Source organism: Aedes aegypti, chromosome 1, assembly GCF_002204515.2.
Source record: "Aedes aegypti strain LVP_AGWG chromosome 1, AaegL5.0 Primary Assembly, whole genome shotgun sequence".
Classification (NCBI taxonomy): domain Eukaryota; kingdom Metazoa; phylum Arthropoda; class Insecta; order Diptera; family Culicidae; genus Aedes; species Aedes aegypti.
The window spans coordinates 211,767,355-211,789,604 of record NC_035107.1 but is presented as its reverse complement, the minus strand read 5'-3'; the positions used below and the strand labels follow the sequence as shown (position 1 = coordinate 211,789,604).

The 22,250-nt window shown below is 38.3% G+C and overlaps 2 protein-coding genes across 2 annotated transcripts in view; one reads left to right on the top strand and one right to left on the bottom strand.

The window, feature by feature from the left end:
• Positions 1–4,928, bottom strand: part of LOC110681520 (glycerol-3-phosphate acyltransferase 1, mitochondrial-like) — a 110,778-nt gene extending 105,850 nt beyond the window's left edge. The window contains exon 1 of the mRNA XM_021857471.1: positions 4,654–4,928. The gene's annotated coding sequence lies outside the window, so the exon portion shown is untranslated. The remainder of the gene's footprint in view (positions 1–4,653) is intronic.
• Positions 4,929–16,207: 11,279 nt separating this feature from the next.
• Positions 16,208–19,387, top strand: LOC110681519 (cysteine and histidine-rich domain-containing protein-like). The gene is given in 3 exon segments (XM_021857467.1): positions 16,208–16,302; positions 18,268–19,149; positions 19,152–19,387. Coding segments are annotated over 3 exon segments (1,098 nt in total). The 5' UTR covers positions 16,208–16,229; the 3' UTR covers positions 19,295–19,387.
• The last annotated feature ends 2,863 nt before the right edge of the window (positions 19,388–22,250 follow it).

The following is a 22,250-nucleotide window of genomic DNA, read 5'->3' as shown; positions in this document are numbered from 1 at the left end:
AGGTACGATGCGCACTGGTTTACTGTGGCATTTATGGACGATTTGGATTGTTTTACGTTGACGGTCGGAGGTTGATACTTTGTTACTGCACCCAATGCTGCGTACGATGTTTCACCATTGCCGCCATTCTTGAGACCATTCTAGGACAGTATGCTTTTACGTGGCCTTCACCTTTGCACAGGAAGCATTTGTTCCTTAAGCCATCATCGAAAATCCTGGCTAAAAAATGATCGATGTACACATGTGGAGGAATCTCGTTGGCTACCCCCATAGGGAAAGGGGTGGTAAAATGAACACCTTAAGGATATCATCTTGTTTCTAATAGAAAAACAAGGAATATGTATAGTTCTATGGTACTAGATCAAAAATAGGGATGCTTTCTAAAACAGCAACACGAATTCAGACTAAAATAGCTAAATTTTCACGAATTTTTATCGCTAGCAAAAAACGATGGAAATGTTCATTTTACCTGCACTATGTGGGTAAAATGAACAGCTGTTGGTGGTAAAATGAACATCATGCAAAAATCGTGAGCAAAACTAATATTTAAAAAAAAATCATTGCATTCCCGAAAATTTATTTATAAATGCTTGAAACCCATTCAAAAAGAAATCCAAAAGTTTCAGATTTGACATCATATCACAACGATATTTACATCATTGAAAAACCTCAAATCCTCCGAGCTAAAAGTTACGTCAGCTCTAATTTTGAAACGTGGTTTTCTAAAATCTTAGTTTTAGTTGATATTTTCACTTCAATTGACCTCCGTATCAACCCGAACACTCTGATTTATGCTCTAAATCGTCCGTGCGTGATAAAAAATTCATTGAAATTTGTTTTTTCTCCGAAAAAGGCACGGTGTTCGTTTTTCCACCCCTGTTCATTTTACCACCACTTCCCCAAAATCCCAACGGTAAATTATCAGACCGTGTAGCAAGCATGGGAAACATTCACTCGAATAGGGTTTCGTTCTACTTCGTCGTAATAGCTACTATTCGTCGTATCAAACTTAAAATGTTCCACTACGGTGGATATTCCAACTTACCTGCAACATAGATTCATTTTCCAAATGTAATTTTGTAAAAGCTTTTATGATTCGTCCACATGTACACCAAAAATGCAATGAAACTACTGTATTTTGATAAATAACTTCAGTTCAATTATCCACTTTACACTTTTTCACCGAAATCGCATGGACGAACACGATTTGAGAGAAATGCTTAGCGATCGACATCAGTCATACTACTTTATGATACAAATTTCTTCCCGTCCCCCTGTGTGACTTACATCGCCGGGCACTTATTTACACTACGGAAAACCTTCGTACTTCTTCACTGAAGGATTTCATTCCAATCACACGCCGTAGAACTTCAATAAATCCCCAAATTTTACGAAATTTCCTCTACCGCCGCGAATAATTGAGAATGTAAACAAAGTTCAATCCGTCGTACTGAGAAAAAAAAAGTTTGTGCGCATCAATGTGTGCGTGATTTGTGATTTGTAAAAATGTAAAAATGTAAAATGTAAATGTAAATGTAAAATGTAAATGTAAAAATGCGAATGGGTTTAAAATAGGAATTATAAATATGGTACGGAATCTTCAATTGAGAATTTCTCAATGTTTACGTTTTGCAGATAGGCCCTTTTCAAATGTTACGCTAGAAGTTAGACAAAAACGGCAACAGAATGATTCACTCACTCCTTGTGCCGAAGGCATCCGATTGCTGTAGCGAATGATTCTTTACATTCCGATTCCGCACGAGTGGCATTCGTATTTGAGAGCTGAAGAGCGTTCACTGACTGGTAATACACAAGGCGAAATGTTTCAGTGAACGCAAAATCTGTACATTTCGCAGGAAGCTTTCAGTGATCGAATGGCGAACGCGTTCTTTCGTGTCTCCAATTCAAGAGAGGATAGGTGCTCTCTTCGCTCCGTATACAATGAGAATATATACCGAGGTGAGGAAGACGACATTTAGTGTGCGTGGCATCCGTGTACCGTGCAAAACAAGGGGTGGATCACTTTTTCACTGTACATCTAATGTACATCAGTTTGCATCAAATGCATTTTTCCGACATTCACATCAGCTTAGCACTGGCCTGTATTATCGTGCCGTGCTATAGCAACGTGCAATTGTTTGTTGTTAAAGGTTCGAAATTGTGTCACTAGGTTTTACTCTGCCTAATAAATTAAACTTCTCACTGATTTTCTGCAATTATCAACAAATTTTAATCGTTTCAGATTGCCAAGCTGTTGCCTTAGAACGGATATATTGAATTTAACCTGATAAAATTTGATAAAATATACATCGTCCCACGTCCCTGCAGATACAGATTGAAATCAAAAGTTATCGGAACTGCCTTACCGAGTAACCTACATTCTGTGCTTTGCTGGTGCCGGACAGAAACTCGCTTCGATTTCTTTGCTACAATTCTAGGCGGAAGGAAAAAAATCATGGACATAATTCGTCTAAATATCTTGTTTTATTTCTTTAAACTCCACTTGGGGCAAATTGAGTATCAACGTCTTATTCTATATTGCTTTTGGAATTCTTGCCTTGGACTTTCCACAAATATTCTTTCGGCTTAGTTATACAAAAATTGTTCACGTAGTTATTGAATATGTTCTTTACGGAACAGATATTTTCTGAAATATGACATAATACTGCTCATGTATGGCAGCAAGTGGACAGCCTATCATCAGATTTGTAAGAGAGAACAGTATTGGTCTTTAGGTCATGAAACACGTAGCACAGCGTGTTAATAGCCACATCTGGATAAACTCTCCTACGCTTTTGATCTGTTATCTATGAAATAGTTGGTTTTACAACAAAGCAATCCCTACTCATATTGGACAAGTTTTCTTTTTCTTTGAGCACGCCAGCATCCCATCCTCACAACCTATGTGACCGATTTGACGCTAACAGGTAGCTGCAGTCCAACTTTTCATCAGCTTCATAGATTTTGCCCTTTTTAATGAAGAAGTAACTTAAATATCGATATCCGATATTCCAATGAAGAATGTTCTTAGTCCTTCTTAGTATAATTGGGTCGACCATGCTTTGGGAGAGGTAGCAAAGCTCTTCTCAAGTTTAGAGAAAAATGAGTTTGACACTTCGACAAGAATAACAATCAAAGGTTTGAGTAAGCTATGATTTGCAAATCTATCGAGTGTGCATTTAAATGCATTTGAATGCATGAAATAATTGCGATATAACAGATGCATCAGAAGTGATCCACCCCTTGGTGCAAAATGTTTCACAACTACAAGCGGGCGAGCTCCCATAAGAAGCCGTGTAAATTAGTGACGTAGTTATTTTTGTTTACGTTTTTTCTCTTTACTAATACATAGCCATTGCTTCTTCTTCCACACCTTAGTATATATTCTCATTGCTCCGTATATCTTTTCATTTTTGGTTTATCTCAATCGTTTACGATTCGTCGGGATTGCGCTCACCCTAGTAGCGTTCGACAGTCATTGAACATTCGGTGGCAACAGATACTTTGCAGATATTTTATCGGTAGCGTTCGGGTGAGCGAGTGAATTTTCCAATGCTTGCCGTGTAGTTACTTCTAGTAGGTAATATGTCTGTTTCTGATTTTGATTTTCTCACTAAACAATAATTCAATTATTGAATCAAATGAATGATGTAATGTTACAAACTACACAATGGCTGAAGCAGTCCAAGTCGGTGTAAAATTTACTTATAAAATTGTTATTGGATTACGTTTCTCTAATGAACCCAAATATTTTTTTTTTTAATATTTAAAATTGGAATGCTCGTTCTTTGAATGGTAAATAGGACGAGTTGTTCAACTTTCTAACAGCTAAAAACATACATAACATACATACAAACAGTACTGAAACTGAAACTTATTTGAAACCTGGATCCAAACTCAAAAAAATTCAAACTTCTTTTGTTTTCAGTCGATCATAACACTGGATGGAGCATGTGATGGAATTGCTATCATCATTCGTAGGCGTTAAAAAAAACATCAACTTTTTTCGTCATTTGAAACTAAATTTTTTGAAACTTTGGGTCTTTCTATTGAAATACTGCTTGGTAAATATTCTTTCATAGCTGTTTATTTGCCTTTTCAATGCACTGGGCAGAAAGTTAATTTGCTTCTAAACGACTTGCGGAAGTTGGAAAGATACTAGTAAAGGAATTAAAAAAAGTTTAATTGTATTCCCACCCTACAAGGAGTTGTAACAATGATGAATATCAAGCAAAAACAATAAACAATAACACATTAAATGTGTTAAACTGATAAATTTTACCAGTTTCATATGAACAACACACAAATAATTTTCGTTGAAACATCAAATTTAAAGATCATTACTGGCACACAGCTGCATACGAGCCTTAGTACTATTTGCATATGTGCGCACAAGCGAGATGGAGGGAAAACAAACCGTTCCTAAACGCAGTCATCTCTATCTCATTCGCTCCTTCATGCTCTGTTGGTTGAACACTCTTTCTCCCTCAAAACCGCATCAGCTGCATAAAGAGGTTATGGTTATTGTGGCACTTTCCCCGGCAGTTTTCCAATCATTTTCACTTTTAACAAGGTTAATCGGCACGGTACACCGGAGTCGTGCGTGATCTTGGCCAACAAAATGTCTTGGATTTGAAGCTCTTTGGTACTTACCGTTGATTTGGCGTTGGACGTTGAAGTTGAGTCGAATATGTTCCTGTTGTGGGTGGAGGAAAAATCACTACTTTCCCGGTGACGATTATAACTCGAGTTAATTCTAACACAACGATTAAGTATTTTCGGAAGTTTTCAATTATCACATCACTTGAAATCACTCGCAAAGGCAAAAATACCGGATAAACGCGATAATCCGAAAGAAAACCCCTAGACAATTTCCACGACAACCTTCACGTAAACACCGCCACGAGAGTTGAAAAACGCAGAAAGAGGTTGATGAAATAATTCCGCACTCTTCACGCCTCTGGGGAAAATACATGTTACTTATCTCGCTTTATCGTACGCTCATCGTTCGCTTCCCGGAGAGCCGAGAGTGCAAAAGAGAAAAAAATGACAGCCACACAGGTCAACCGTTTTCTCCAAACGGTTGACCTAAAACGCTTGAAATCATATCGTTTTTCCCAGATGGCTTTTGATCTTCCATTTAAAATGTTGGGCATGCTAAGATAAATCTACCAAAAAATTAGTGAAATTTACCCATAATAAGCCATTTTATGAGACGTTTCGAATCATATGGTTTCCGTTTGTTTACACGGAGAGAATGGAAAATTCTAGTTAATATATTTTATATGCGATTGAAATCATTTCAATATTTTATTCATTGAAATGCTTAAAAATCAAATTCATTATAAGCTTTCCAATGCATAATTAAGAAATATTTTCAGCTGAGCATATTGATCATCCATAATTGCTCAGAGGACTTTGCATGTTACTCACTTGCAGGCGTGTTCTATCAGTAGCGAGCTACGTGTCGGCCATTGTAAAAAATCTTGCACGAGTCAAGAATTCATTTAGTTCTTTGTGCATATCGAACAAATTCATAAAGTAAAAAAAACACCTGGTAAGTTTATTCGCAAGATAGCACTTCCCAGCTGCGGAACCAAATACTGCAACATCATTTTCTCCCAGAAAACATTCCCGTTCTGATGGAGTTCTCGTTTGTGAGAAGAGCACCATCGCCGAGGCCATCGTGAACGTGAAAACTAAAACTGTTCCGGGAATGCCACCGGTAGAATGTGCACTACTTCATGCTATGATCCACTATTGATCTACAAGCGCAACTTCCAATGAAGATCTTCAATCTGCAATGGTCTTCCCCGCACCAAGTGAGTTTGACAAAAATTCTGCTGAGACACCAACCATGCAAATAATCTTCCTGCAGGGAGTATAACATATATTTGTTTTTCGTGAAAATGTAACAATTTCAATAAATTGATGGAAACTATTAAATTTCAATTTTACTTTTATTTTTAAAATGAAAACAAAAACATTTCAATGGATAAATTGAATTTCGTCTCTTTATGTATCACTTAGATAATTCCCAAATAAGCATGATCAAATATAAATGAGTTTTATACTAGCAAAGCATATTTTAGATATATGCATTACAAGGGGTGAATAGACCGAATATGGTTTTAGTATGACATTTAAGCTTTCTAGTATATTTAATTTTCTGCGTGTACCAGCTTTGAAAGTTTATGGCGGGCCGATTTATTTACGTTTCTTCTAGCGCTACATTTGGAAGAAGCTTATTCAATAATGGCGCTGGTGGCAATGCAACAAAGTTTTTAATTTTTGCCTGTATTATTGAAATCAGCAGGCAGGGAAGATATTTTTCATCTAATGGTAACATAATACATGTAAACCGGGTAGTAATTTGCGCTGAAAGAGACGAGACGTCATCGCCAACAAAAATGTGATCAGCGCCATTCAGATATCATGCTAGTTTTTTGAACAACAACAATGAGCGGCCCGCCAGAAAACGTCATTTGAACGTCTCGTAAAATGGCTTATCTGTTGGAGGCACCACACAGCGGACAACAACAGCGAACGAGAAACGAAGTCGAACGGAGAAAACGGACCGGAGAAAGAACAAAACACCGGTGTACTTCTCAACAGTACTCGAACGAATGATATTTATTTACATTCAACTTAGCATAAACAATAACAACACTGACAACACGTTCATAGTGTACTCATACAATTAAGTTGTCTCGATACGAGGAGGGATGATTGAAACATACACTCAACACTCCCCCTCAAGTCATCATTCCGAGTATCACAGATAATCTATATCACAGTTCTGTTCATAATCATTAAAAACTCTCGAAAACTTCATCTCTAAATTTAAAATCCATTTATGCGATTTTCACCTATATTCGGCTTTATCCTACAGATCTCCTAATCAGGACACTAACACAAGTTCGTCACACATTACAGCAGGACCACACTTGAAAACAAACAGCTCCCCCTATCCGAGCCAATCGGTCACTTCTGGTTGAAAACCTCGTCGTTAGCTCGGATTCGGAATCCAAACAGTCCGCATAACACACCTTCTTGCTGGGGTTTTTTTTCGAGCTGTTGCCCCTGCCTGCTGTTCTTGAACTGGAACCCAACGAACATCTCTATTCCGCTTCATCAGTTCTGGAACTTTGATCTGCACTGTCGATGTCTTCTTTTCTTTTTCTGTTGATCCCATCAAAACATTTGCTTCAAATATCACTTCACGATTTTCCATTTTCTTCTCCACAGAATAACCGGAGCGTCGTTTCTCCATCGTAGTATTCGCTACACTGAAATGAATTTTATTGTAGAATCTACTGAATCCATGGTAAAATTAAGAACTGCACCAACGATTTTCAACCGACTACATTAATCTGTTAACTCTACCAAAACATAGTTAAAATCACTACACAATAAAAATTTCTTTTGTTGATTTAACCAGAGTTGTAGTATTTTTGACTAGAAACATTCTTGATTTGAGAAGTTTGACATCATACTTTTGACCACACTGTGTTGTACGGTGGGTGTCACGGATTGAAATACAATGCTTTGTAGTGGATGCTACTATGGACATAGTCAAATTTACTGCACTGCTCAGTGATTTTCACCAAATTATAGTAAACTTAACAGATTTTTGTAGTCGGTTGAAAATCGTTGGTGCAGTTCTTAATTCTACCATGGATTCGGTAGATTATACAACAAAATTTGTTTGCGTGTATTACCGTGTCGGCCATCATCGCAGTTGTCACATCACGTCGTTTACACAAAACATTCAACTGATATTGTTTTCCTTTATAATGTCCGACGGCCATCACTGCTCCCTCTTTCTTAATTTCCGCTCTATCACCGGCAAAACTGACTTGCGAACCTGATCTTGCCACTCTACTCACTGAGAAAAGGTTGCAGCTGAGTTCGGGGAGGTACAACACATTCTTCGCCTCACACTTTTTCTTACTGCCGCTGACGATAGCATAAAACACCATATCACCACAGTATTCCGCCAGCAATCTCTGGCCGTTCGCCACCATCACCTCGACCGGTCGTTCCAAACGCCGCATCTCAGTGAAGAAACCCGAATCATTCACCATGTGGTCCGTGGCACCTGAATCCAGGAACCACTCTATCTTCACCAATTCATCCTTCGACGCCAGGAACACAACCTCCGCACGATCCGAGGAACTATCGTCTTCAACAACTTTGTCAGTTTTACGATTCTTCGAATTCACTTTTCCGTTGAAATTTGGTTTGGGAACCACTGACACACGACAATCGCTTTTTCGGTGTCCGATCTTCCCGCATCGAAAACACTTCACCTTATGCCAAACTTGCCTGCTCGTCATGGCAACACCCTCATTGTCACCATCAGGGGCCAACTGACTCTTCTTCAATTCCACATCAAGCAAGCGCTTCTTCACAAAATCCATTGTCACGCCGCCGGGAAGCGTCTCGATCGCGGTAACTACCGAATCGAACGAAGAAGGCAATGTCAATAGCAAATGACAAATTGCATCCGACTCTTCTACCGCCGCACCACTTTCCTTCAACTCGCGAATCAAACAGTCGAACTTCAACAAGTGTTCCGACAAACTCATTCCAGCTCTCTCCACATATTTCAACGTGAGGAGCTGCTTCCGAATATACAGCTGTCCGGCAACACCACGTCGTTCGAACACCGCTCTCAGCGTGTCCCAGATTCGCTTCGGAGTAGCACAATCTTTCACTAATTCAAGTTGATTATCAGCAATGGCTGAAATAATCAAAGCTTTGCACTTCTTCTCCGCGGCTCTTCGTTCCACCATTTGTCTTTTCTTTTCCGTTTTCACTTCCGCGGAGTCGGCAGCCATCTCGCCCAACTCGTCGATCTCGGCAATCTCCCGGTGGAGGCAATCAAGTAGATCGAACGTATCCAGAATGGTTTCCATCCGGAACTTCCAGTTGTGGAAGCCGGAACCATCAAACGCGGCGACTTTAAATTTCTCGTCCATACCTGGGCCGATAACCTGTTGGAGGCACCACACAGCGGACAACAACAGCGAACGAGAAACGAAGTCGAACGGAGAAAACGGACCGGAGAAAGAACAAAACACCGGTGTACTTCTCAACAGTACTCGAACGAATGATATTTATTTACATTCAACTTAGCATAAACAATAACAACACTGACAACACGTTCATTGTGTACTCATACAATTAAGTTGTCTCGATACGAGGAGGGATGATTGAAACATACACTCAACATTATCGTCGAAAAGTACACTGTTAAAAAATACTTAGTAATGTCTACCATCACTGCATATTTAACTTTACTATGCCGTTATATGGTACCAATAAACACGTATTATTTGATTTTTACCGCATTATAGTAATCATTACTATGGCTTAACGCCAATTGAAATGGTAAATTTAACTACATATTTTAGTCAGCAATATTCCATACCGTTGACAAAAACTTTCAATTCCAAATCCAAAGTTCGTGCCCGACTTCATAATTATAAAAGAATTGAAAATAAGGTACTTTCTTCAAATTGGTACTTCAGTTTAATTTGAAGCTCGAGATTTAATGATTTGATTTCAGAGGACGGAGCAAGCCAACAGAAGCAACTGAAGAACGATGGAGGAGACTAATCCACACCACCAATATCGCCAGCATTCCACCACCGAATCAACTAGCTTCATCTGTAGTATCAACATCACCATGGCTACCAGTACCCAACCTTAACAGCGATGCATCGCGAGAACCTCCGGAACCGCCTGAAATCATTCCACCTCCTCCGGTTGGACCCGATGGATTCATGAAAATGTAGACCGCAGCTGCTATGTACTGCAGCCCCCCACAAGGCGATCTAACATGTACTCCAGCTCATCAGGCGGTGATCTCTTCTCTACGCTTTCACTTTCCGGACGGGAATCTGTGGATCTCATTGCTGAACTCCTGCAGCAGTTGTCTAGCATTTGCCGCGGTGGTGACCCGCAGCACACGCAGCGGCAAAAGCATCATCCATAGTTGGAACGGCAGCAAGTTACGGTGTGAGCTGTGTTTCTCGCTTTGTGGACAGCATCTTATCATTAAGCATTCGATTTTTTTTTGATTTTTTTTTCTCAAAATGTAATTCCTCCCAATGTAACAATAAAAATAGATAATAAAATAAAAAATTTACAAATGTAAACAAACCAACTAAACTGCATATATCATACAACTACAAACGGGGGTAGCTTTTACTAAATCCATATATTCATTATTACCAGAAACATGGTAAATTTTACTACGATGGAACTCACATAGTAAATTTCACGATGGTATAGTCGCGCCAATAATAAAACATGTTCTGTCAAAATCAAGTGGTAAAAATGTTTTAATTTCACCCTCGACATGGTTGGCGTTACTATGCTTTTCCTTTCAGTGTACACACACTCGTTTTATGGGTAACGTACTTTGACATTTCTCGCATAACTTGTAAACTCGCCTTTATAGCCATTGGTACCCGAGTGTGTAGCTTGTTTTTACCGAGAAAACGAATGGATTTAAACGTTATTCAACTATTCTATACTGAAAATAATCCAAAAGTTCGATCCACATTAATTTCAACATGGATCTATCGTTTCAAATAGCAAGGTAAAATAACGTGTAAAACTTGTAATAGGGTCCTAAAGCCCTGTCTCAATTTTAGTACCAAACGCTTAAGTTTAGGGCAGAAACACATGTTTACTCAATTTTTAATTGATTTTCATTGGTTTAAGTACAAAAAACATTTTTTTATGATTTTGTCACACCTTTTGGTTTAAACTCAAATGTTGGGTATATTTTGTTTTCCGTGTCCCTTCCGAAATGTCAGATAGGAACAACCCCAGTGTTCAAACTATATGCCCTGTGGCATTTTTGTCGAAAAAGTGAATGTCAAACAAGATCACAAGTGTCAAGGTTCATATTCGAAACCATTTTTAAAAATTGAAGTTTAAAAATGTTATAGCCGTTATTTGAGCTGGAAAACTTGCTAAAGTAGTTGCAATAACATGCTCTTTCGTATTATTAAATAAAAACAAGAATTCATTAAACATTTTAGGACCCAATTCTGTTAAGGTTTGACTTTGGTCCGATTGCAAAGGTTTTAACATACAATTTAATCATGTTTTACAATTGGGTTGTTTAGTGATGAAAAATTCACAGTTTTTTGTAGCTTGATCGAAAGAGCACATTTTTCTAAGTGTAACACGATTTTATTGCGCTTTAATATCTGAATTTTGATATAGTAGGGTGCAGAGCTACTTGGGCACTTCCATGATTCACTTTGGCATGGGGGGTTTTTCTCAGCCGAATTGTCTGAAACTTTGCAATAAGAAGCACTTTAATATGACGCATATTGTGGCCAAATATGAACTCTGTAGCTTTCAAAAAAAAACCCCACTGCCGAAGTGAATCAAAAGTGCCAAGAATAGGATCCGGCTCCCTAAATGATTAAAAAAGATTTCATTCCGTCGACTCAATGACATTTCAATTTACATAATGACAGCTCGTCCCGAAGTAAAACATTCCGAGGGGTGATTCAAACGCGATTTCTATACTAAATTCAAACTTGTTTTAAAAATAGTTCCAGGGCACGGAAAATTATGAAACTTTGGATTCTGGCTCAGTTTTTAACGTAGAATCAGAATATGTAAAAAACAGGATACCCCTAAACAAGCCAATTGTGATATCAATCACTTGTAGAACTAGTTTACCTAACATGACATAGTCTTACATTTGCCATCCAAGCATGACATGTTTATTAACATGTTATTTTTTTGGGAAACCGTGCGCCCGTAATGGGTGCCTGGTATCAGAAAATCAAGAAATTGCTAATGAGTTTACAACAAACTTTTCGAAAAATTTTCGCATACTCTGAGATAACGCCCTAAAAGCCATTGGTAGCCACGTGTGTAGCTCGTTGTTTCTGAGCAGAAGAAAGAGTAAGCATCCAAACCAACACCACGAGCAGGTAGATAATGATCCTTTCTTCCCCATAGCTTTGTTGAATAGCATGAAAATCAATTCAAATGCTCAGAAACAACGAGCTACACACATGGTTACCAACTGGGAGGGAGGCACCGATACTACACACGAAATATAGAACAACGTTTGTTTGAACTGCAAGATAGCTCCAGCTTGCCAACAACAATCAAGGCAGGCTTGGGGAAAACCGCTAGTTTTCTTTTGTTGTGTACTTTCGATCTTTCCTGACAAACAAAAAAGGCCACAGTTTTCTTTGCAATAAATAATAATTTTCATTGGAAAAAGTAAAACGATGCGTTTTGCAATGCTTTATATTCAATCAGTTCACTTCCACGTTATCTCCATTTCAGGCCATAACCGTCTCAAAACGCCCAAAATATTCAAACGAATCTATGATTTGGACAAAATAATAAATCTTAAACAAAATCGCACAAAATCAGTCATATCTCAAAAAATCCGATAAAATCGCTAATAATTCATCGAAATGCTCAAAATCGATGCTCATCCCTAAAACGCAAATGTCAAAGTAGATCGATTCTGATGTTTTGTTTATCTTCGATCTCGCGACTACGAAGTTGGTGAATGTTACCAAGTTGGAGCAGCTACGAAAAATGCAGGGTTTTTCTGTCCAAATTTTTAAAAAAGATTAATTTACATATTGTGTAGTGAAAGCTCTTTGATTCTCCTCGGCTGAAACCAAATATATTGCAAAGGTAAGGATAATTATATTACGCTACAGAACTGTTTTATTTACTCACTTTGTCTTCTACTTGGTTCCAGTTTTTAGAATTCAAGTACGGAAACATCTATGTTTATCATGAGTCACAGTGGTCCCCTATCGTTGGAAGGTGATTTTCGGACGGAAATGCTCATAAGACATGGGATGGAAGCATTAGAATCATCAATAGTTTCTGATAGAGCTAACGGTCTTAAACATACTCCGAATCTTATCAAAATTTACCAGAAGGTAATCCTTGAGGGTTTTCCAGAAACCCTCAAGAAATCTTTGAGATAATTCTCGGCCAGAAATTGCAATAAATGATGTTCAGATGTACTTCAGTAATAATGTTCAATTCTCGCGTTTAGTATCATATAGGCGTATCTGCAGTAATCGATTTCTCTTCGTCGATTTTCTCTTTGGATTAGTACACAAAATCCAATCGATTATCATAACATTGTACGATGCAGCATGAGAAAAAACGATAAGCAGTTTATACTTAATCCAAAATATTAGTTAAAAATAGTCGCCTGGCCAAGTTATTAGCTAAAGAGAAAATCGATGAAGAGAAACCGATCACTGCAGTTACGCCCTTATGATACTGAACGCGAGAATTGTTTAATATCGGATGGAATAGCAACTTCCCTCTTCCCATACTGCTTCTGTTTGTTGCCAGGATGTTATCGAAGGTTGTGATTTGAACTGCTGCAGCTGTTTTGGCCCCGCCGGCTGTAATATCAATGTTTATTCCCACGATATGCCTCAAGGAAATTAATATTACTTTTTAGAATGATGTCAGGAGATCATAAGTAAAGATTTTGGCCACATCGATCTCAATCCTGCGATTCCGAGCAATATCAATATCGTGTATTTTGTTATGTGAGCGCATAGGCCAGGAGAAGTGGATGAACTTGTCATTCATTTTTCTGTCAAATCTCATACAAAATCTACTTTTTCTTTGACAGAAATTCACTCTAGGTGAACCACTTCTCCTGGCCTATAGATTTTAAACAAAAGCCGCTGGCTAGCGACGGTTGTTTTCGTATAAAAAGAAGAAGGAGAGCTGTCAAATTAGCTCGACTATTTTTGTTCCGCTTTGGGCGATTTCAAAACGGGTTTGCTTTTTTTATGAGGTTTTTGGGATTATTTCAGTTTTAATCGATTATTAGCATTTTGCTAAGAAAACTACGCAACTGAGTGTGTGAAATTTGCGATAACTTGCAAAAACTACGGAAATGGATAAAATCCGAAAAATGATTCCATTATCCGATATAATGAAAATAATTTGTAGGTAACTAGGAAACTCAAACAAAATTGAGTTGAAATTTCAACCGAATTGATTAGAGTCGCGCCCCTAGGTAGCGACCGGTGTGAGAATGAGTGACTAAACTAAAATTACAGCTCTGTGGGTGATCATTTTACTCACCGAAATGAGCCTCTGGACGTGCCATAAATTCTTTTGTTCTTTTGACTTTTACTGTGCGCCGTGTGTTGGTGCTGTCTCGCTCTCTCTCACAGGCAACTTGAAAATAGGGCGCACAGTAAAAGTCAAAAGTTTTATTGACTGTTTAACGATAAACTTGCGACGATCGACGTGCCACCATATTTCATGTAACGGAGGTTATTAGAACTAACTTGGAGGTGATGATTTGTAGGTTATTTGGAAATTTGGAGGTTAAAATCCCCTCCAAACACTAGCGATTTTGCGTTGACGTTTGATCACGAATAGCATGCATAGGCTCATAGTCGCCCCGTTAAAAATGCTCTAAGGCGACACGGAAGACCGTGTTATTTTCCATATCTTTCGTCTCACTCTAACAATTATCATCAAAACTTTGTGGAAGCAAATCTCGAGTTTTAGTGAACCGATGAAGCTGAAAATTTATTGGGTTGTGCACTGCATATATAGAATCATAGTGATACATTTTCGCATCGAAATATGGAGTGGTTCTTGGGATTTGCTTCTCGAAATGGATAGGGTGATTATGATGACGTCCCGTGCGGCCTTAAAAAAACTCTATGCGAGTACGAACATTGTGATACAAGATTTCAGCGTGTTGCATTTATCAGCTGTCATTTTATCATGCTTCTGTGTGTGTGAAGCGCTTCACCACCCTCACGCCCTTCAAGCACTAAAGCTGGAAACACAATGTGAACGGCATTACGGAACGGCAACAAAACGGAAACACTGGTTTGGTTTACAGTTTACATGTCAGGCCAATGTTGAATCTGATTTAGACGACATTGATCGAAATACTGACAGGCCACTCAAACCGGTGTTTCCGTTTTGTTGCCGTTCCGTAATGCCGTTCACATTGTGTTTCCAGCTTAACCCCGCGCTAACCCCGCAGAAAACCACACTGAACGAAAACTCCGGTCGCACATTGAATGATTATTGACTCATCCGAGCCCCATACCTATTTTCAGACACAATCAAGATGATTTTCATCTGCGCTAAAATCATCTGTTTACAAATCACTTCGAATGAAAATCATTCAGTCTTGGAATGATTTTTATCCTTCAAATAGATGCCTCAAATTGAATGATTATCATACACACATGTAAACAATCCCCATTCCATTATAGTTAATAATTAAAAGAATTCAAATCAAAAATTAACAACTACAGAACACTGTTACTGAATGCACATTATTATTTATTTCCTTAATGAGGTTATTAAATGTTATTCACCAGTCTTCAGGAACAACCTGCCAACCTGCCGAACACCATTTCGCTGAGCTCCATGGAATCATAATACTTGCATATTAGCGACCTGTGGTTGGTAGATAGCATTAAGAAATGTGAAATAAATGATACAAAAGAGACTATTGTAAGAATCCAAGTACAATTACCTGTAAAATTCAACCAGAAACGCTTGGAAAACCACGCTGCCGTCACCATGTTTACATTAAGATTTAGAAGATTGATTTGACATTTGACCATCCCCTTTTCGTCTGATACTTCAGACAGTTATTGAATGATTTTCGGTTTGGGACATGGAAGAAATTAAAATCCGTCATAAATTGCATTCTATTCATATGTGTTATCATTGTTCGATTAGCTACCTAATACCATTCTATTATGATCTAAAATTCATCTCTGAATTGGATGATTTTTGTTCAACAGACAGTGGATACAGCATATTCTTTCATAATCATTCAAAATGAGGAATGTGAAGTTTTATAATCATGTGAATTGCGAATCATTCAATGTGCGACCGGAGTTTTCGTTCAGTGCAACAAAAAGATCGCTGCCGGGGGGAAACTGCTGCTGGCTGTCATCGTAACACAAAACCCAAAAACTCCTCTCCCAAAAGTGCATGTGTTTGTTGCGATTTTGAGTCCTCACAGAGGGAAGTGTCTGGAAAAATCTCGAATCCGCATCTGCAAGTGACTAAACCCGTTTCGTCGAAATAGCTGAAATAAAACAAAACTGGCCGTTTCCACATCTTGTTCCTCCTGACCGCCGTAAGTTTGTTCCAACTCCATAAAAGGAAGTAAATTTTTGACTGCCCCAGCAGCAACGATGTCGTCTGCCTTGGTGAATTGTTACAACCGGGGATGCGGACAAAAGTTCGATCCCACCAACAACACCGAAGGTAAGTGTCTCTTGTATCTCCAGCTTGTCCATGGTGTTTCCACCATAGGTATTAACGAAAAAGTCAATTAATTTGGACCTAGCATTCGAAATAATTGCCCCACCAAACGCTGCAGAATGAAAATGAAAATACAGTGGTCCAATTTCATATTCGTACAGGATACTGTTTCCACATCAAGTTAGTAAAAAACTATTAAATGAAGTATTGAGCTACAAATACTTTATCCACATTGAAGGTAACAGGTGTTATCTATTATTTGCCAATCACAAAATGTTTCCATTTACATTCATCTTTGGATTAATAGAAAAGTATTGAATTGATGTCTAAAATTCACCCAATTCCATATTCGTTCACCTATCAAAATTCATACGCACAACGTTCAAAACTAAATTTAGAAGCTCTATTTGATTACTGAAATGCTTTATTATGATATTCAGATGTAGTGAAATACATTTGGGCAATTTATTAGTGGGCATATATGAAATTTAGGTAAAGTTATGAGAAATGCCAGTTTTACAATGATTTTTGCTATTAAATCCTATAATTCGAACAATAACGTTTATTTTTGTCATTGGATCCAATCTATAGATTATACTCGTAAGCTCTGATAGAAATTTAGTTGAATTATACATAGTTTAAAGAAATCATAAACAGTTTTTATCCCTTTTGAGTTCAGAGAATTGTTGTGCCATAAGTTCAAAACTCTTCTAAAATGATATTTTTAATCAATGTAAACCAAATTTTCATTCTAAACAACAGGTAAATGTTAATTTTGAATTTGTCTGTAAAACTAATTTGAACTAAGAACTTCGTTTTACAATAAAGTACCCTAAACTACGCTGTACATACCTCCACATAATTGATGTCATCGTAATATTCAATTATCTTTGAAATAATATTCAAATTGATAAAATAATTGTTATTGATATAATAAGAAAAATACAAAATAACTTGAATGAGCAGAGAGCATTGATATACTATTTAATAAATTATATCCTGTTGTTTTCATCATTTTAAAAAACGTTTGTGTTGCGGTTATGGCAATAATATTTATTCTTTAAATCTCTATAATCATGTTTGGTAGTAAAATGTAAATTAAAAATGATAATTACGCAATGTTTTGATAGGAACATTAACTATGAATTATGTAATTACATTTAGGAGCCAAACATAAAGAAATTAACTAAAATTTTTGGTTTTGGATTTGTTATAAATGTTATATTACCTAAGATTCAAAAGTATAAGTTGTCGATATCCACTCCTAGCTACTCTAAAACTGATTATAATTTTTTGAAACTTGTGCAATATTCGCAGTTATCATTCTTAAGGAAGTGATGTTGAAAAAAAATGCAATTTATTGTTCGACTTTCCGAATATTTTAGCAAAAAACATGGGAAAACTGATATTTTTCTTAAATTTACTTGAGTTTCAAATATGTCCGCTTTTAAATTTTCCAAATGTATTCTACTGCATCTGAACAACACAACGAAGAGCTTAAGTAATCATCTAGTCCATTAAAAATTAGTTTTGAATGCTGTATATTTCTTTTTTGTTAGGTGTACGAATATGGAATTGGGTCAATTACAGACACAATCTCAATACTTTTCCATTATTCCAAAGATTTAAGCAAATGAATACAGTTTGTCATTGCCAAACAATATATGACACCTATAACCTTCATTATTGATAAAGTATATCGAAGTCCATGCACCATTTAATAGATTTATACCAACTTGATATGAAAACAGTGCCCCGTACGAAAATGAGATTGAGTCACTGTAGACCAAAGTCCTCAAATCACGATAACTTTCGATTCTGTTGTTGAAATATTTTCAATGTATCTTACGAATGGTGTGTGCCAAATTGATGAACATTTTTGTCCGTAAAACGGTTTCAGACACACCGTGAACATCCTTATCGAGACGAATTGATCATTGATTATGTCCCGTCCTCTAATCGTTTCAGATACCTGCATCCACCATCCGGGTGTTCCATTTTTCCACGATGCCTACAAGGGTTGGACCTGTTGCAACAAGAAGAGCGTCGATTTCACCGAGTTCCTGAATATCAAGGGTTGCACACAGGCCAAACACTCGAACCAGAAACCGCCGGAACCGGAAAAGCCCAAACAGGACCTGATCATGGACGAGGAGCCTCCGGTTCCGAAAATCCCCGAACCGATCAAGTCAACGCTTCAGCGGCCTCCCTGGGAAAGTCCCATGACCACAATGGAACCGATCGTAGCTCCAGCTTTCAAAAAGCAAATCGACGAACTCCCTGTTGGTCCCGATGCGGCCAAAAAACAGGCCACTGATCCGACAGAAATTAAGCCCGGCACGGCGTGCAAAAACGGAGGCTGCACGTATTCGTACGAAGGAACCAAAAGCGATTCCAAACCGTGCGTGTATCATCCAGGAGTGCCGGTTTTCCACGAGGGCCTTAAGTTCTGGTCCTGCTGCCAGAGGCGAACGTCCGACTTTACGGCCTTCATGAACCAAGCGGGTTGCGAAACCGGCAATCACAAGTGGACCATGGACGAAGAGGAATCCAAGGCGGTCAAATGTCGAATGGATTGGCACCAGACGGCCACGCAGGTCGTGGTCACGGTCTACGCCAAAATGTACCACTACCAGCGAAGCGTCGTCCGGTTGAATCCGATTCGGCTGTCCATGTGTTTGGTGTTCCCCCAGCAGAACAACCACGAGTACAACGTCGATCTGGAACTGCGGGGTGTGGTCGATGTGGCCAAATCAAAGGTACAAATGTTCGGCACCAAGGTGGAGGTGACCCTCATCAAGGCCGAACCGGGCAGCTGGGCCAAACTGGACTTCCCCCGGGAGAAGAAGCCACGGCCACGGAGATTCAGCGGCAACTGCAGGAACAACAGCAGAAGGCCGCTGCCGAGCAGGAAGACGGTGGCGACGATTCCGACGTGGACCTGAATGACATTGAACCGACTTTCCGTATGGCCAGCCTCAAAGAGGTCAAATAGTAACCTACCTAATAATTGTACTGTAGTTAGCGCTCGGTTCGGCAAATGGTCTCAAAGGCGCCCGGCCGCGAATAAAACTTGCTGATGTTGTAAGTCGTGCTCTCGTAGTCCCTCTCGTGGTGATTATCACGTTTCGTGTTTATCCCAGGGCTGGTCGCGACAGTGTTTAAAAAAATTGGAACTTTAGCGACCTCATACCTAGAAAATCATAGCGCGCATCGTACCTTCGTGCTGTGCGTACAAAAATTCTCTGCTATTGGAAGTTTTTTTTATACTACCTAAAGCAATAGAACAGTGCTACTTTGTGATAGAAAACGGTACTTTTCAGTAATATTTTTCTACTGTTGATCCGTTTACGATCCTTATTAGTACCCGTGCCTTCGATTATTCGTCAGTGATGGAAAGTGGCGAACTGTTCTGCTGAACTGGAACAAAAACAAAACCAAACGCTCCCGAGCGCCAGAGCGCTGGTTTACTCGCATCCGTCGTGCTCCCGAGTAACCGAAGCTAAAAGTGATTCGCGAACGTGTTCGAAGCTGTTCAGAGTCAAATTGTGTTTTTGGGAAAAAAAGCTGCTTCCCCTCCAAGATTTATGGTTTCCAGGGGTTTTTGACTTCAAACTAGTAGTTTACTGTCGACTTGATGGTTATGTAATTAAGGGCCCTATTTTATAAGTCGAGTCGACCAAAAACTACTCGACTGGAGTCACTATCGACCAAAAATTTTGCTCGACTCGGCTCTGTCACTCGAGCTTATCGACAGTTGTCACTCTATGTGACTGGATTACTATGGTAGTCGAGGGGTGACATCTGAAATATGCATGCTTACTTTGATCGACAATGACTACAGACGAGTCACGTGAATTAGCTCGAATTACAAAATAGACCCCTAATTTGTCCGTCAGAACCATAATAAATCATAACTTGCACGATTACTCGCGAGTGAACGTTCCCGAGCTTGTTGTTACTTCTTTTGACATGTTCTCCCGAGCAGGCGGGTGTGGACTTACTCACACCTAGCCAGTTCGCGAGTCTGTGATGTTTGTTATGCGTTGGTATACACTCGTGAGCTACTTCGTGATGCGATCTTTTCCAACACTGTTATTCGTTGGACCCATTAGTGGAAGCTAGCGATGGTAATACTTTTTGGACACTGCCTTGGAAAAAAAAAACCCTTAGAAGGTCACTTCTCCTTCCGTTTAGTCACTAAACATGGTTCCAACTACGAGCAAAAAAAAAGGTGAACCGTAAAACGGGGTGAATAAAAAAAAGTAGGGCGAATAGTAACAAAGCGACTATAATGCATTGATAAACTTTAAAAACCTCATGAAATATATATTTTTTCTCATTAGTTCAATAGCAACAGAGTATCGATAGACTATTTGACAGCCATTTTTGACAGCCATTTTTGACAGCTTAAAACATCCGCCATTTTTGCCCATTCCTAACATGATCAAAAATGGAAATAGTCCATTTTACGAGACGCTTTTGAACAGCTGATCGATCATTTTATGAATGAAATTTTGACAGTAGGCCGTGCCGTAACGTGTGAAAGTAACAGCAATATCATCAGTGTTGTCGTTTCGTAAAATGGACTATTGTTTAAAAAAATATCTAGAGGAATTCGCGATTAGGGCCTATCTGACAAATCAATAACAATGAGAAAATAATCAATGAAATTTTCATGTGCAATTTTAAATTCCAATTGGAGAAAATATACTCAAACTTTAACTTTTTCACATTAAAACATATTTCATAAACCTAGTTTTAAAATCCTCATCAATACCACACACATCTCCTACAATTCCGGGAAAAGCGGGAAAAAGACGGGAATTTGAATCCACCGGGAAAAACCGGGAATTTGAGATGGTCACCGGAAAAATCATGAACGAATATTTTCAAGCTCCTAATCTACAAACCACCAAATAAGTTGTAGAAAGTTGATATGGTTGATAGTATTGCCATTAGGCATCTGAAATCTTGAACAAATAATATTTAAACATTAATGATTTAATTTCTTGTGCCCTGGCCACGATCACAGGGTTTGACGGTGCCAAAGTAGAAGGTGCACCATAATAATACCCGTCTGTGAAACATATCACCTTCCCAATACTTTGGCACACCTCTAACGGTTCATGATTTATCATGAAACGGCTGCATTCAGGCGGAGGATCCGTTAATATGTTTCGGCATATTATCAGGTCCTCTTCGAACGGAGGGACCGCCAGGGCTCATTAGTTACATATAAACCAGTGCTGGTTGTTGATGGTTCAGTTCGTTTACCACGAGCTGTAGCATCCTTTGTACTAATCAGTAATGGTTGTTAAGTTTCGAAGCTAACGGGTGATCAATCGTTTTATAATGCAACATTTGAATGGGTGTTTGGTGGAACTGCGCGTAACACTTGTTGTTATTAAATTTAGTGATTGTGTTGGTGCTAATGGTGTGTTTATAATAAAATCTATGGTGATGAAAATTTGAAAATGAAATTGGGAGTGATTCTGATAGTTTTGTTAGAAATATAATAATGATGATGTATGATTGATGTGAACTCTACTAATTTAATAAAGGCCATAATACATTTTGCAATCATTTCTCTGAATATAAACATTATTGCCTAGTTCTTCAAACATGCATAATAAAAGTGTTAATAATGACAGCGAGTGCATAAAAATGGATTGAAATGATTTTGTTTTACTGTAACTTTGTTGATAGTGCTAAATTGTAGTTTGAATAGTAATGACTCTACAGCAACAAAAATAACAACATTTAAATTGAATATCTTTTAATTACTTAGTAATGCTAACAGATGGTAAATGCTAATAACAATGAATTTATATGAAAATGGTGTGATGTGAAAAGTGATATAATGGAAAGTATATCTGAAGTGTATTATGAAAGTTGATGAGTGATAATCGGTGAAATACGTGATAGTGTCGAAAATAAAAGTGACGATA